General features: G+C 45.0%; 1 protein-coding gene across 2 annotated transcripts in view; it reads left to right on the forward strand.

Annotated features, from left to right (window-relative positions):
- ABCA4 (ATP binding cassette subfamily A member 4) overlaps window positions 1-14,096 on the forward strand; it is a 1,737,150-nt gene that overhangs the window by 1,512,194 nt on the left and 210,860 nt on the right. For both annotated transcript variants that reach the window (XM_069641223.1, XM_069641222.1), the window contains one exon: window positions 3,180-3,309. In XM_069641223.1, coding sequence (XP_069497324.1) covers window positions 3,180-3,309 — 130 coding nt within the window. The remainder of the gene's footprint in view (window positions 1-3,179; window positions 3,310-14,096) is intronic.

Consider the following 14,096-nt stretch of genomic DNA (forward strand, 5'->3'; position numbering starts at 1 on the left):
GGCCCATGTAAGAAGCCACAGAAATGCCATTCTCCCTACTAAGATGGATGACTGCTCTGTTCCTTCTCTCCAGTGAATGTCTGAGCAACCTCCCAGTCTAGCTGAGTCTCTCCGTGTATTGAGTCAAATCTCTCTGGTCCCCCATAAAGGATGCAGTGCATTGGGACACCCCAGCCCCTAGTCCATGAAACCTATGCAGACTCTGTGGGAGACGGCATCAGTTCTAGTATCCAAACGTTACTATGAAATGGTGATTTGTAAAAGTGCCATTGGCCTCCTGTACTTAAGGGGTGACCCTGACACGGATTTTTATTAGGGGGAACCCATTCGGCTTTCTTGTCGCTGGGAGCAGGCAAGGAATTCCGAGCATCATTTAGTTTTCACCCCCTCGAAGCTAAACACCATCCTTCTGGTGAGGTCCTCTGAGGAGAAATCCTATCCTGCCCAGTCAGGCCTGATTTTGTAGTTGTAATGGATTTCCCATGCTGGAGTCGGGGACTCTTCTTGGCATGCTGACCTCATAATAAGCATGTATAATATGCTGCCTACCTTCACACTGCAGGATACCCCACTCTGCACTTCTCCCTCTACCCCCCACCCCTGGCACTTATCACATTGTCATGCACTTGCATAGTAGGATTGTCACAAGGCCAATATAACCATTCCTTCCTTTCTTTGTTGTTGTATTCTTAGGATTTCCCATGTCTCCCCCTCACCCCTGTGCCCTCTTCTTGTATTGTGGTGCCTTGAAACACCTATTCATAGGCGCCATACAAATGTCAAATAAATAAATAAATCAAGTAAAATGTAGATGCCCACTGTGGACCTTTGGCTAACCCCTGGTGTTTCTTAGGAGCTCCATTAACATTCCTTGCACAACCTCATGTTGGTGGCTTCCGCTGGTATCAGAGCAACTTGCCATGGTCCACATTAAACTCCTATGCCCCACAGTCCCTCTGCCACTTACTCCTTTACCGGGGGTACTGTGATGCTGCAGGAGGCTTGCACCTGTTGGCATTAAGTTTGGACGGCTTGGACATGCTCCATACAGGCAACCTCTGCCATTGTGTGTCTTCAGCGTTAGCGGCAATCACCACTGTTTCCAGTGTCCTCACAGTGCTTCTCATGGGCGCTGACTGCACACGTTGTGGTCCCCATCCATCCCCTCACCTGATCCTAGCTGTTGATGTTCTCTCATGCTTCGTCTGAGCCCAGAGGCAGAGGTGTAGAGTTCCAGCAGTGTGAACAAAGTGGTTCATTCCTAAGCTCGCTAAGCTCCATCCTCTTAAGCCTCCAATAGAATGTGTGTTTTGTAGAATGGTAGCCTCCCATCTGGTCTGTATGCTATGGCCAAACGTTGCTCAAACAAGCAGAAGCACTGGATTGTTACAAGAGTACTAGTGTGGAGTAATGTGAGCAATGCTGCACCGAACTGAGGATCCAAGTGTTTGCTCCCATTGGTGAGTGTGACATAGTGATTGGGTCAAGGTGATGGATAGCTGGCTTGAAAGGCACGGTTTTAAGGGCAGTGCCTGCTGGCCAGGAGGTGGTCAGGGGGAGATTAGCAGTTCAATGCACATACAGAATTATATATGCACAGCTATCAACTACGGGTATATATTCCACATAGGGGCTCCGAATGACATCTGCTCCCCGGGAACTTAGTTCGAGTTGTCTGTGATGTCACTCTGAACCCTGAAATGGAATTCACACCATAGCTATATCCCTTCTCCACTCCCTGAAGTGCCCCCGTGAGTCAGCACTGCAGGGGGCGCAGAGGGGCGGTATGTGGCAATTTAATAAAACAAAAAGTACTCTCTCTCCACAGCGAGATAATGCCACCTACAGCTGTGTGATGTCATGGCCGCAGATCATGTATTCCATAATAATCGGCCATGATGCCACAGTGGGAGGTTATAGCGTTGGGAAAGGGGAATAGTTGGTTAGCAGCGCTACAGCACTCTCGTTGGTTGGAGGCAGTAGAATACAGAAGGAGCACAAACAACATTAGCTTCGACAATATGGAACTTATGTTAAGGAAGGCGGTAGGTGGGATGAGAGCTATTTTACAAGCAGCCGAAGTGAAAACGTAAATGTGGTAAAAGGAAGACAGAACAGACTCCATTTGCCAAGTGGATATTTAAGGGGCCCCTGGACTATTGGGGGGGGGGGTCCAGCTAGCAGACAGAGTATGTTAGACTCCACAGAGTGGCTGAAGGAAAGACCGGGATTGATCAACCAAATATTGGGGAACATACGGCCCACACTAGAGATGCCACAGCACCTCACACCCAAATTAATTGGAGCACTGGGCGGTTCCAGAAGGAGCAGAGCAGAGAGCTGTGGAAGAAGAGAATGTCTGCCTCTGAGCGATTTAGTCAAGACACTTAAGGGCCACATTACAAGTACGGCGGTGCAGTAAAAAATGGCAGTAATACCACTGCATTACCGCCACATTAGTGCACTGCCGTAGTATAACTTTGGTGTTGAGGCTGAGGAAAGACCTGCAGCAAATTTCTGGAGGTAATGGCGCTGCCTTAGAGCCAAAACTCAGCAAAATCTGCAGAATTACTGCCTGTCGGAAATCCCCATGCAGCCCTATGGACTCCATAAATGGAGACTAACACCTCCATACCATCACTTGTAATCTGGTGGTAATTCTGCCGGGCCAAGTGGTGGTAATGGTATTCCATTTGGTGGTATTCTGGCAGATTTACCAGCGGAATACCGCAAACTTGTAATGAGGCCTAAGGTCCAGTTAATGGTAGGCAGGCAATGGTCATTTGGCAAGCATACTGAAAAGTGATTAAGGATTTTAAAATAAAACAATGTCAGAGTTTTAATATTAATATACATGGAGAATATGTGTGCTGTCCATCCACCTTGGAGCATTCACATAACATATTGAATATGTGCAGGGCCCCAGAACATGTTAGTGGGCATTGTATTATTCACACTGAATGCAGATTGTGCTCGGAGTGAGTGAGTGAGTGAACATTAGGCCCATCCTTCGAGTAATAGACAATAGCTGTTATTGAAAGCTGGAGGCTCTCCGCGAGTAATTATTTAGCTGTGCTAAAGTGACCGAGTTTGGATTCTCTGGATGAAATGCTAAAGTAAGGCAGAGGGACACTGGTGAAGGGCATAATAATCACAAGGTATTCTTTTTTATCCCAAAGGTGAAGAACATGTGAATAATCCGTTCCAGTGGGAATTCCTTGGGAAGAACGTGTTTGCAATGGCAGTGGAAGGCCTTGTGTACTTTGCTCTTAATCTTCTTATCCAGCACCGGTTCTTTCTCACTAAGTCGTGAGTGCAGCACACATATGTTATCCTTCAACGCATGTCCTGTTTGCTATGTTTTGTAAATTGCAGTGTATACATTTATGTTTTATGAGAGAAGCATGTCTACCAGAAATGCTGTATAACCCGAGCTGTGCATTGTAACGTTGGCGTGGGAATGGGGATGTAAATTGGTGGTGAGTGTGGTTGGTGATGGGTAGTACAAGTGCCAGAAAATTACATATACAGTTAAAGAGAGAGAATTGGGCAATTAATTTAAATTAAATAGCGTAGTCTGCGCCAATATACACATCCTGATAGTTAGATGCTGCGGGAGTGACAAGAGCTGTGGTTGTGCACTAACCCACTATAACTGACCCAATTAATTATTGCTTTCGTAGATCATGCACAGCTGACCAGAATAATCGATATTGCTGCGTAGTTTCAGAAAAAAGCATTTCTTGATTGAGAGAAATATAGACTTTGAAAATTATGTCAATGGCTTAAAGCAATTTGTAATACTTTTCTGTGATTGAAGTATAATTCTAGGCTAGCCAGCACGTGTTTCGACCCATGAGCTCTTTCCTCATTCTTAATTTGCTGATTGCATTTTATGTAACCAATGTATACATTCAAAATGCTTCTTGCAGAAGTTTGATCCTCGTTTTTAATTGGCTAATACCGTCCTAGGTGACCCTTGAATTGAGTAGTGTCTTCTAATTGTAGTTCTTCATATTCTACTTTAAGAGAATACTTGGTAGCTGTTAGTATTCCTTGGGTTTCTTCAGATAATCTGAGCTATTTCATTATTGGATAGTGTACTACCCACTCCATCTTTGGAATTCTGCCACGTGGGCATGTTCTACGAAAGCAATATTCATATACAGATTTGGCTGATGTCAACGTTCAAGAGACATCATCATGGCTGGGTTGCATCAGTCAAGCAAATTATCTGACATGACCGACAAGGTTGTCAGCTGGAAGCGAGAGCGCCTGATTTATTTCACTGAAGTTGAGGAGAAGGTGCCGTAGGTGAAACCAGAGAGAGAGAGAGAGAGGCCTATCATCAAGTGTAATGGTGCTGAAGGAAAAGAGGAGGAGGCCAAGGATGGATCCTTGGGGAACAATTGCTGGTAGATTTGAGGGCAGCGACTAAGAGGAGGTCCAGGAGAAAGAATGTCATGATCACTGATGGAGGAAGAGAGGCATTTTCCTGGGATTATCTCCAGGGTAAGTGTGGCCAGCAAAGTGAGATGATCTGCAATGTCAAATACAGCCAAGAGATGGGGAGGAATGAGGCTAGAAGGGATGGGGATTTAATGGACAAAGGTGAGAAAAATGGACATTGTGTAAGATTAGGCTTCATGTTGATGGAACCCCAATTATAGTAGGTTTAGTAGGTTATGGGAGCTGAGGAAGAGGTTGGATGCTAGGCATTTACATATCCAAGAAAGGAACAGCAGTTGGGAAACATTGTGGTAGAACAGGGGATCAGCCGCCAGCTTCTTGTGCTGTGGGATTCACACCGTAGATTTCTACCCTTGAAGGCATGCTTGTGTAAAGTGCTGCAAGGGGTTTTTATGACTTCAGTAATTGATGACCAAATGGGTGGAGTGAGCACAGGAGGGAGAGATGATGGAGGAGAGATAAGCAGTATTAGAGGAGTGGGAAATAGATGGGTGGAGAAGGAGCCATGTGAACAGTTCTGAGCATGCCCATGATGAGAGAAATAGTAGAGGAGAAGTAGGAAGCAAAGTCAATTGCTGTAAGAGAAGTTTGTATTGGTGTGGTACAAGAGTACAATAGAACATGTATGCTAGACACTGTGTGGAGCTTGAAATGAGGGAATGGGAATGTAACAGGAGGATGATGTTGCCAAATCTAGGGATGCTGTGAAGCAACTGTAGTCCTGCTTATCGGGTTCAAGGAGTCTAGGGGTGTCAATCTTTCTCTGCTTGGGGTGATGAGTGTGCATTTGAGCCTCAAAGAAGAGGATGATGACAGTGATCCAAGATGTAAGGCAGCGAGCTGAGGAGGTGTCAATATGGAAAGGATAATGACAGTTGCAAGGTGACATATCTTACATTGATGAAGTCATAGGAGGTTGTGCCACTGGGGGTGGTAGAAGCTGTGATTCTTCTGTCTGCGGTAGGAGTGAATACAGTCAGAACGGAGTGTGTGCTTGGACAAGGGGCCAATGTGATCAGCCAGGGTAAGCAAGATGTTGATGGTCGGGTAGATTCCGACATGATCAAATGGAGACCAGTGAATTGGAGTCAGTTGGGCATAGAGTTAGACGTTTGGCTGGGGGGGCTGGAAGTTGATGAAGATAGAGGCTTCGTGTGAAGGGCAATATGTCCAAAATATTCTTACTGCCATCAAGGATAGATAGTTATTATATAACGGCATATGTTATAGTAAATTGATAGAATGTGGTCCCTGGAGGAGGGTGGTATGTCCAGAGGTGGAGCTGTTATCATGGTGAGATACCTACTGAGGAAGAGGCCGACTCCACCACCATGAATGGTTCATTGTGAATTATTAGCCCTGTCGGTATGGAGAGCAGTGCATGTGCAGCTTTTTTGGGACCAGTCCAGTTTCAGTGATGACAGTGAAGGGCAAGGGAGGCATGAGGGTCAAACCATAGGTGATAATGACTATCTTATTTTTTTCCATTTTTTGTGGTATTTATTGAGTGCAAACAGAGTCGGCAATGGAGCACTTTACAGAGTAATAGGAGAAACTTCGAGAAGGCGAGAGTTAGTAACAAGGGGTATAACATAGGAGCAGGGACCAAGCAGTGAAAGAAGAGGGCTGACAATAGAGAGACACAGACAACAGTGGGCTATGTGACGAATTTAGGGAATTCGCCACTTCTCCTGAAGGGAACCCCCACTCTACGAGGCTAGGGAGGCTAGCCCACTCTGCAACACCCTCCCTAGAGACTCCCCCTGTGGGCACAAGGACTCCTGTTCCCTTGAAGAACTCCCTAGACAGCCACATCATTGCCTACATGATGTGTTCCACAACCACAGAAACTCCTAGCAGCTGGGACAAGAAACATTGAATAGATGCCAGAATCTTACAGGCAAGGGACGTCCCTTTAAATCCTAATATCCCATACACTGGGATGAGTAGGTTTGTGAAAACAAAGAGAAAATATCGAGGCTGAGTACCCCAAAAGGAAATACACCGAACACGGGTTACAAAAGAACATACAAAGATCTTTATTTTATAGTTTCAAAGGACAAAGCAACAGATAGCTATCGGCCCTCAGTACAACACAGCGAACTCCAGCATGGTTCGGTGTGCTCAGTGAGTGGGACTGTACATTAGAATAGTCGCACCTTATATACCTTTGAAAACATGATGTCCAACCAATTTCCCAGTTAATATTCGTTAATGCATTATGGATTTAGGGTTTGTGCCGAGTTCACGCATCTGTGCACTTAGGGTTTACCTTTAATACATTCACTTAACAAGCCTCAATGGCGACAGTGTATTTTAGGCTTTCATGTTAAGTCTTCTAAACAGTTTTAAACAATATAGTCAAACAAGTGTTCACATTTCAGTATTGGAATACATTGTATTTAACATGTGCTTGCGATTTAGCTTTGTTAGTGCAAGTAATCCTCTACACACAGGTCAGCAAAGGACAAGGTCTCAGTTCACGACCCCAACATGTAGCCTGCAGGCAAGTTATACATTAGTTTATACACAGAGGTCAAGGCGGCCAAGTTGCATTCTCGCAATGACACTGTCCACCATTTTAGCTCACAGGGTGACTTTGCAGAGAGAACCTAAAATGGCGGATGTTTCTAAAATGGCGGCTTACATTGATTCTAAGGTCGGGACCTTGCAACACAGATTTCTTCGCAAGTGGCTTACAAGCAGCTTGGCGTAGGCCAGTATACATATATTCATCACAATAGGAGGCACGATATAATTTCCCGTTTGACAAACACTCCTTTTGGCCTATGCCAAGTGCTAACTACTTCTGGTCACTCTACGAACAACTCCACGTCTCAAAATCCATACACCCTGAATCACTGTCAGAAATATCTATTGCCATTAGATCGCCTATCAAAATCTCCTCCAGCACATACTGTTTGGAATTCTTATCTGGGGTGTATATCTTGTGTCCTATTGTACCTATCGCCTGTGCGCAACATCCCCCCAGCATCGAAATATATACTAGGTAAACACTGTATACAGCAGCAAAGAAACAACAGAATTCCCAAAATGATCAGTAAGACGAAAAGCACCTTCCAACCCCAAGATTGAAAGAAGTCCCGGGAACCAAGCGCTAAGATCCCAGTTTCCCTCAGGAACATGCACTTCTGAACTAAGGACGTGCAGATTCTGTATTGCCTTGAAGATAGTTGGGGAGGAATCTGGCATGAAAACACAGCAAGCGGACCCCACTAATTAACACACACATCTAATGCCATCTGGTTCTGAGGTGCTACTAATCTTATTGCTTTCTGTTCTAATGTCATATTGTAGAGTATGTCTGTGGTCCGGTTGATGGTTCTCTCCAGTACTCTCGCTAGTCTTCTGATGTCCTCAGAATTCGCTATTTGCCCCCAAAATGGCACGAATGATTTTGCTACATCTCCCAAGACCTGTGCTGGAGTTTCACCATCCTCGTCCCGCCATGGATGAGCCTTTAAAACCTCTATAGTACTAGCTATGAACACCCCAGGTAACAGGATCCCTAAATAACAAGTTCCCTGCCAATCCCTGGCTAGCCATGGAAATGCTACATTACCACAAACAAAGTAGACAGGTTCGCCTACATACAAAGGTCTGTCTTCCCCAGTCAAATTCGCAACGTTGGCACAACCTTTAAAATCTCCCATTGACTGAGTACCATTCCTCTGTATGCAGAAAGAAACTGAATCGGGGCTATGGTTAACAGCGTAGGAAGGAGGCTTGGCATTCTTATTGCCTATCGGAGCCATCTTAAAAGAAATCAAAGATTGAAAGGGACGAGACAGTCTGTCAGAGGGCCTAATAGAAACAACGTTAGGCTTACTTCTATTTGCGAAAAGCGAGCATCCCAGGGGAGTCAGAACACGTTTCTCAAAACTATTCAAATTAGTACCATCAAAGTTCCCTGAGATGCTATCGTTCCATCGGCCAAAGATCAGTGCTCTAAGAGAAGCATAACAAGCAGTTGTCAAAGGTAAAGGATGAATATACCAACCTAGCCCCTTATCTCCATGTTGCGGTAAATGCGAGCAGACCCAACAGTTGGACCAGTTAAAAATTGCATGTGTGGCATTCATGATAAGTAACAATGTATTGTTGTAATATCTCTATCTATGCTGGGAGACTCTAGGAGACAGAGTATGCAAATGCACAAAAGGAGTAGAAACAGTGGGTACATTTTCAGTCGGTAACAAGGTTTCGAATGGATGCACAGATTTAGCACAGTTACTATTATAAAACCAACCGACATTATAAAAAGACAGCATTACGTTTTCGGGGCCCAAGAAATTTGTCCATTTTCCCGGCCGGTCACACGATCATTTATCAGTCCAGTACGAGCGGTAGTGGTTGCAGGCATTGTCGTCTTCAACCAAAAAACCCCAATGTTATAAGCTGGCGACCTCCTGGCTGCGTGACTTCTTAGTCCTTCCACATCCCTAGCCAACAGAATCCCCTTTTCTCAAACAATTACTTGGGCAAAAAGCAAGCCCTTGATGAGTTTCCTTTCTTCTTCGAATGCACAGCCAAACCGTGCCGCAAGTCTATTGAATGCACAGCCGAACCGTGCCATAAGTCTATTTCCTTGGACGTAAATTGTACCTTGCTGTTCCCGGTACTGATTGATCCGAGAACAATGTGTCGTCACTTCCAGTTGGAAGCAGCGTATCCGGAAGCAAACGAAATGACGGGTTCCCCAAACCTCACGGGCTCAGAGAGAATCTCTGATTCACTCTCAATGATATTTACTGCTTCGGGATCGTTGGTTGCAGCGTTAGCGAGGGGTTCTGTTTCTTCTGTATCGTGTGGCATCCAGTTTTTTCGGCCTGCGAAACGCACCGCCGTCTGTGTGACCAGCAGGACCTGGAATGGGCCCCACCAATGAGGTGCAAGGCAAGAAGAACGCTCAAATGCCTTGGTGAGCCCCCAATCTCCGGGCAGAATACTGTTGCCTGGGCCCTCGTATCGCACAGGTAAAGCCTCTCGCACCTGGTGATAAATCAAATCCAGGTTTTTAGTCAACTGGCTACAGTAATCTGAAAGAAGTACATTTTCAACATTCATTAATGATCAAGATTTCGGAAGGTTACAGATATTGGCAGGTCTCCCCATTACCACCTCAAATGGAGAGAGCCCAGTCTTAGTTTGAGGGGTTGTACGCATGGCTAGCAACACGATCGGTAAGGCGTCCGACCATTTTAATTTGGTGCCAGCACACGTCTTAGCGAGCTTGTTCTTGATGATGCCGTTGTGTCTTTCTACTAATCCGGCACTCTGAGCATGTCTGGCCGAATGGAACCGTTTGTCGATTTCTAATGCCGCACATATCTGCAGAATTACAGCAGTGACAAAATGTGGACCATTGTCTGACCAGATGACTCTTGGTAGCCCAAACCTAGGTAAATATTCTTTTAACATAGTTTTTGCAGTAGTCATGGCTGTAGCGTCCTTAACAGGGAAAGCCTCAACCCATTTGCTGAAAGCACAGATGACAACTAGCACATATTTCAAATTATTACAACATTCCATTTCAATAAAATCATAGTGTATGACCTCAAAGGGGACAGAAGGTGGCCCGAAACTTCCCCTTGGAATTGATGTTCCCTTTCCCACATTATGCTGTAAGCAGATCACGCAGTCTTGGACATAGCGCTGAGCTATTTTAGAGATTTTGTCATTCGCCCAAACTTTTTCTAGCATTTTCGTAACCTTCTGGGCACATATATGTGTAGGGCCATGGGCCATGACGACCATCATCATCACGTATGCATCAGGAAGTATTCATTTCCCTTCAGCTATGTCCACCCAACACCCATCATCATCGAGTTTCCCCAAGCCCTCAGCCCATCTCTTGGATTCTTCTAACGTGGCATCGGCTTGGATATCCCTTACGGACCCAACACCCTGTTCCATTGCATAGGCATTTACAGTCTCCCTTGAAACATACATCTCCATAAAGAGATTGGTGGCAGTCTGTTTAGCTATCTGATCAGCGAAAGCATTCCCTTTTCCCATATCATCTATAATCTTTCGATGTGCTGCACATTTCACGACAGCTAACTGAGTAGGGAGCGCAAGCGCTGAGTGCAGATGTACTATTAGGGAGCCATGCTGGATCTTTGTACCATGTGAAGTTAAGAACCCTCTCTCTGACCAAAGTCTCCCAAAGTTGTGAACCACCCCAAAGGCATACTGACTATCAGTATATATGTTTACTGTAAGTCCTTCGGAAAGTTCGCAAGCTCGGGTCAATGCTATAATCTCTGCGGCCTGCGCGGAGTTATGCGTGATTCTCTTGGTTTCCACGACTGTGCTCAATGTAGTGATTGCATAAGCAGCTGTGGATGTACCATCCGGCAGTTTGAAGCAGGAGTCGTCACAAAACAGCTCCCCTTGTGGATTGTTCAAAGGAGTGTCTTTCAGATCAATTCTACCCTTTGTCTCTTGTTCGGTAGTAGACAGACAGTCATGTGACTCTTCGTCACTGCAAGCAGTACCTTGCGGGAAAGGTAAGAGTTCAGCTGGATTAAGAACACAACACCTCTTAATTTGTATGTGAGGAGAAAACAAGATAAATTCATATCTCGTCAACCGTGTGGAAGTGAGGTGTTGCGTTTGGGTTCTGTTCAGTAAACATCTACAGATTGAGGCACCATAAGGGTTAGATCATGGCCTAGGACCATTCCCTCACTCTGTTTTACAGACGCAGCAGCAGCAGCGACAGCTCGCAAACATCTTGGCAAAGCGCATGCTACAGGATCAAGGGCGGAAGAAAAGTAACCGCATGGTCTATTCTTCCCTCCATGTCCCTGCGTTAATACAGCCAAAGCACATCCATCACATTCATGCACAAACAACACAAAGGCCTTTTCATAGTTTGGTGTGCCCAAAACCAGTGCCGAGCACAATGCAGTCTTGAGCAGATCAAATGATTGCTGGTGTTCCGCGTTCCACGGCAATGGCGGAGAAATGCCCTTCTTCGTCAAAGCCAACATCGGCTTAATCACTAGTGAGAAGTTTGGGATCCACAACCTACAGTAAGAAGCCATACCTATCAAGGATCTAACTTCCTTCTGTGTATTTGGGACAGACATGCCAGAAATTAGTTTTATACGTTCAGGTGTCAATCTTCTTCCCTCCTTTGACAAGAGATAGCCTAAATAGGCGACCTCCTGACAACAAAGCTTTGTGACCATGTTTAGCCCGGTGAATAAGCAACAAGACAGTGCCCTCCTTGAAAGCGCTCTCAGAGTCTGCAGCTAAAAGAAAGTCATCAACATATTGAAGCAGTGTACAAGTAGAGGGCAATTCAAGGCTATCAAGCTGCTCTTTCAAAGCCCTACTATAAATGATAGGACTTTCCGTGTAACCTTGCGGTGCACGGGTAAAGGTGAACGAGCGTCCCCCTAAGGTGAACGCGAACAAGTATCTACTGTCCTTGTGTATAGGAATACTAAAGAAAGCAGTCTTCAGATCCACAACACTATAGTAAGTAACTGAAGCCGGAATCATAGTTAATATTGTCGTCACATCAGGCACAATTGGAAATTGCGGAGCGACGACCTTATTGATGGCACGTAGATCAATTATGAAACGGTTGGAATTGCATTATCACCTTTTTTGTACACGGGTAAAATTGGTCTATTGCACAAACTACCTGCAATTTCCTGAATCACCCCGCGGTGCACAAAATCAAAAAAACAATGCATTTCAAAGCTTGCTCGCCCTCAACTGAAATCTTATATTGTGGAATGCGTGGCAGCTTTATTCCATGTTTCAAGACTATTTTAACAGGCTCGATCTGTAAAACACTGACTTCATTGTCGTCAATTGCCCATAAGCACTCTGGTACATCACTGAATTCTGGTGGCAAAGGTCTGGTTAAAAATTGAGAGACAGAAAGTTGCCTTTGTGAAATCGTCAAACGCACTCCATCAGAAGAACAATGAATTACCGCATTTAATTCCTTCAACAGATTCAACCGCAGCAAATTATCTCCACAATTTGAAGTCAAAAGGAATGGACAGTGGTCAGTAAAGGGACCCAAAGAAATAGGTACCGGCGAAGAAACTGGGCAAACAACTGGTGTGCCAGAAAACCCTACGGAAACATTGGTTTGTCCTGACAGTGGAATGTTTGGACCCCGAGAATGATCAATGGAACACTTCTGTGCCCCAGTATCTATCAAGAATAGATGTTTCCTATTTCCCACTATCATCCCAACGTAGGGACCTTTCTGATTAACGGGAATAGGCGTAGGTTCCAAACCCTGCTTCGGGCAATCCTAACGAAACAGAATATCGTCAAAAGGAAGCTCTTCAGAGAGGTAAGCAGCAGAAGGATGATCAAATATTTTTCTAGCATCCACACTTGGTACCTGATTATCCTGCGAAAAAGGCTGCTGAGGATCCTGTGCAAATTGACCTCTACCAGGGCCCCCTACACCCGGGCGATCTCTGGATCGTCTACCCATATTTCCGAATGTGTTATTTGACCTTTCTGGAAGGATAGGACATTGTGCACGCCAATGACCCTCTTGTCGACAATAGGCACACTGGTTAATGTTCACAGGACCCAAGGGCACATTCCCTTGTGGAACATACTGACCTCTAATCTGCAAACTACCCCCTCTAGGGCCTCTAACAATTTGTTGTAATAATACTTAAGTCTTCAAATCACCTTTTCTCTTCTCTACTCTTTCCTTTTCATTATTGACACGATTCTCGTAGTACTGAGCCATGTGCAGTACTTCTGATTGGGATTTCGCCTGCAAAGTGCTCTCAGAAGACATCATTTGTGACTGGATGTCAGGCAGCAATCCACGCACATATTTGTCCACAAATAATATTTTCCCAAACTCTATGCCTAAGTCTTTTCCACTGAAATCCGAGAATATCTGTTGGAACCGATTGAAGAACTCGGTAGCACCCTCTAGACTTCCCTTGGACACAGGCCGTAGGCTTGTCCCAGATAATCCTCTTTTCGGGAATTATGGTTTTCAATTTTGCAATGATTCTATCAGGCAAGGTTAGTATCACCTGGGGCGGTCTCTCACCAGCTGGCCTTTCTCCATCGAGTTTAATTATGTTAGCCCATGTATCTCCCAACCCTGGTACGTCGTCTATAGTCCTAACCTGTTTCCACAAATCTACGGGCAGGAGTACAGGAAATAACAGATCAATATCACCCAAAGTGAATACTGAGGATTGCAAGACAGACACTATCTCTTTATAGAATCCTGTCGGATTTTTCCTAATGTTAGGAATAGATTGTCTAATAGTATTCACTTCCTGTCTCGAGAACGTGCAGGAATATTCACAGCAACTGTACCCGCTGCAGCATCGTTCGCAATCTCAACCTTCAGGACAAATGTCGGAGGAACCTCTCTCATAGGCAACTGAGAAGTGGGCAATTCCGAACGCTTACTGAGCAACAGAGCCAAGTCGAGCGCTAAAGCAGCCGAAGAAGTGTCAGGTGAAAAAGCTCTCTTATAAATACTCAATAACTCTGTGGGACAACTAATCTTTCTCTTTACACATTCATCCTGCAGGTACTCTATCATTACCTGTATCACTTTCCTCTGCATTTCTAGCGTATACTGA

The sequence above is a fragment of the Ambystoma mexicanum genome, chromosome 1q (genome assembly GCF_040938575.1).
Source record: "Ambystoma mexicanum isolate Mex_15411 chromosome 1q, UKY_AmexF1_1, whole genome shotgun sequence".
NCBI lineage: Eukaryota > Metazoa > Chordata > Amphibia > Caudata > Ambystomatidae > Ambystoma > Ambystoma mexicanum.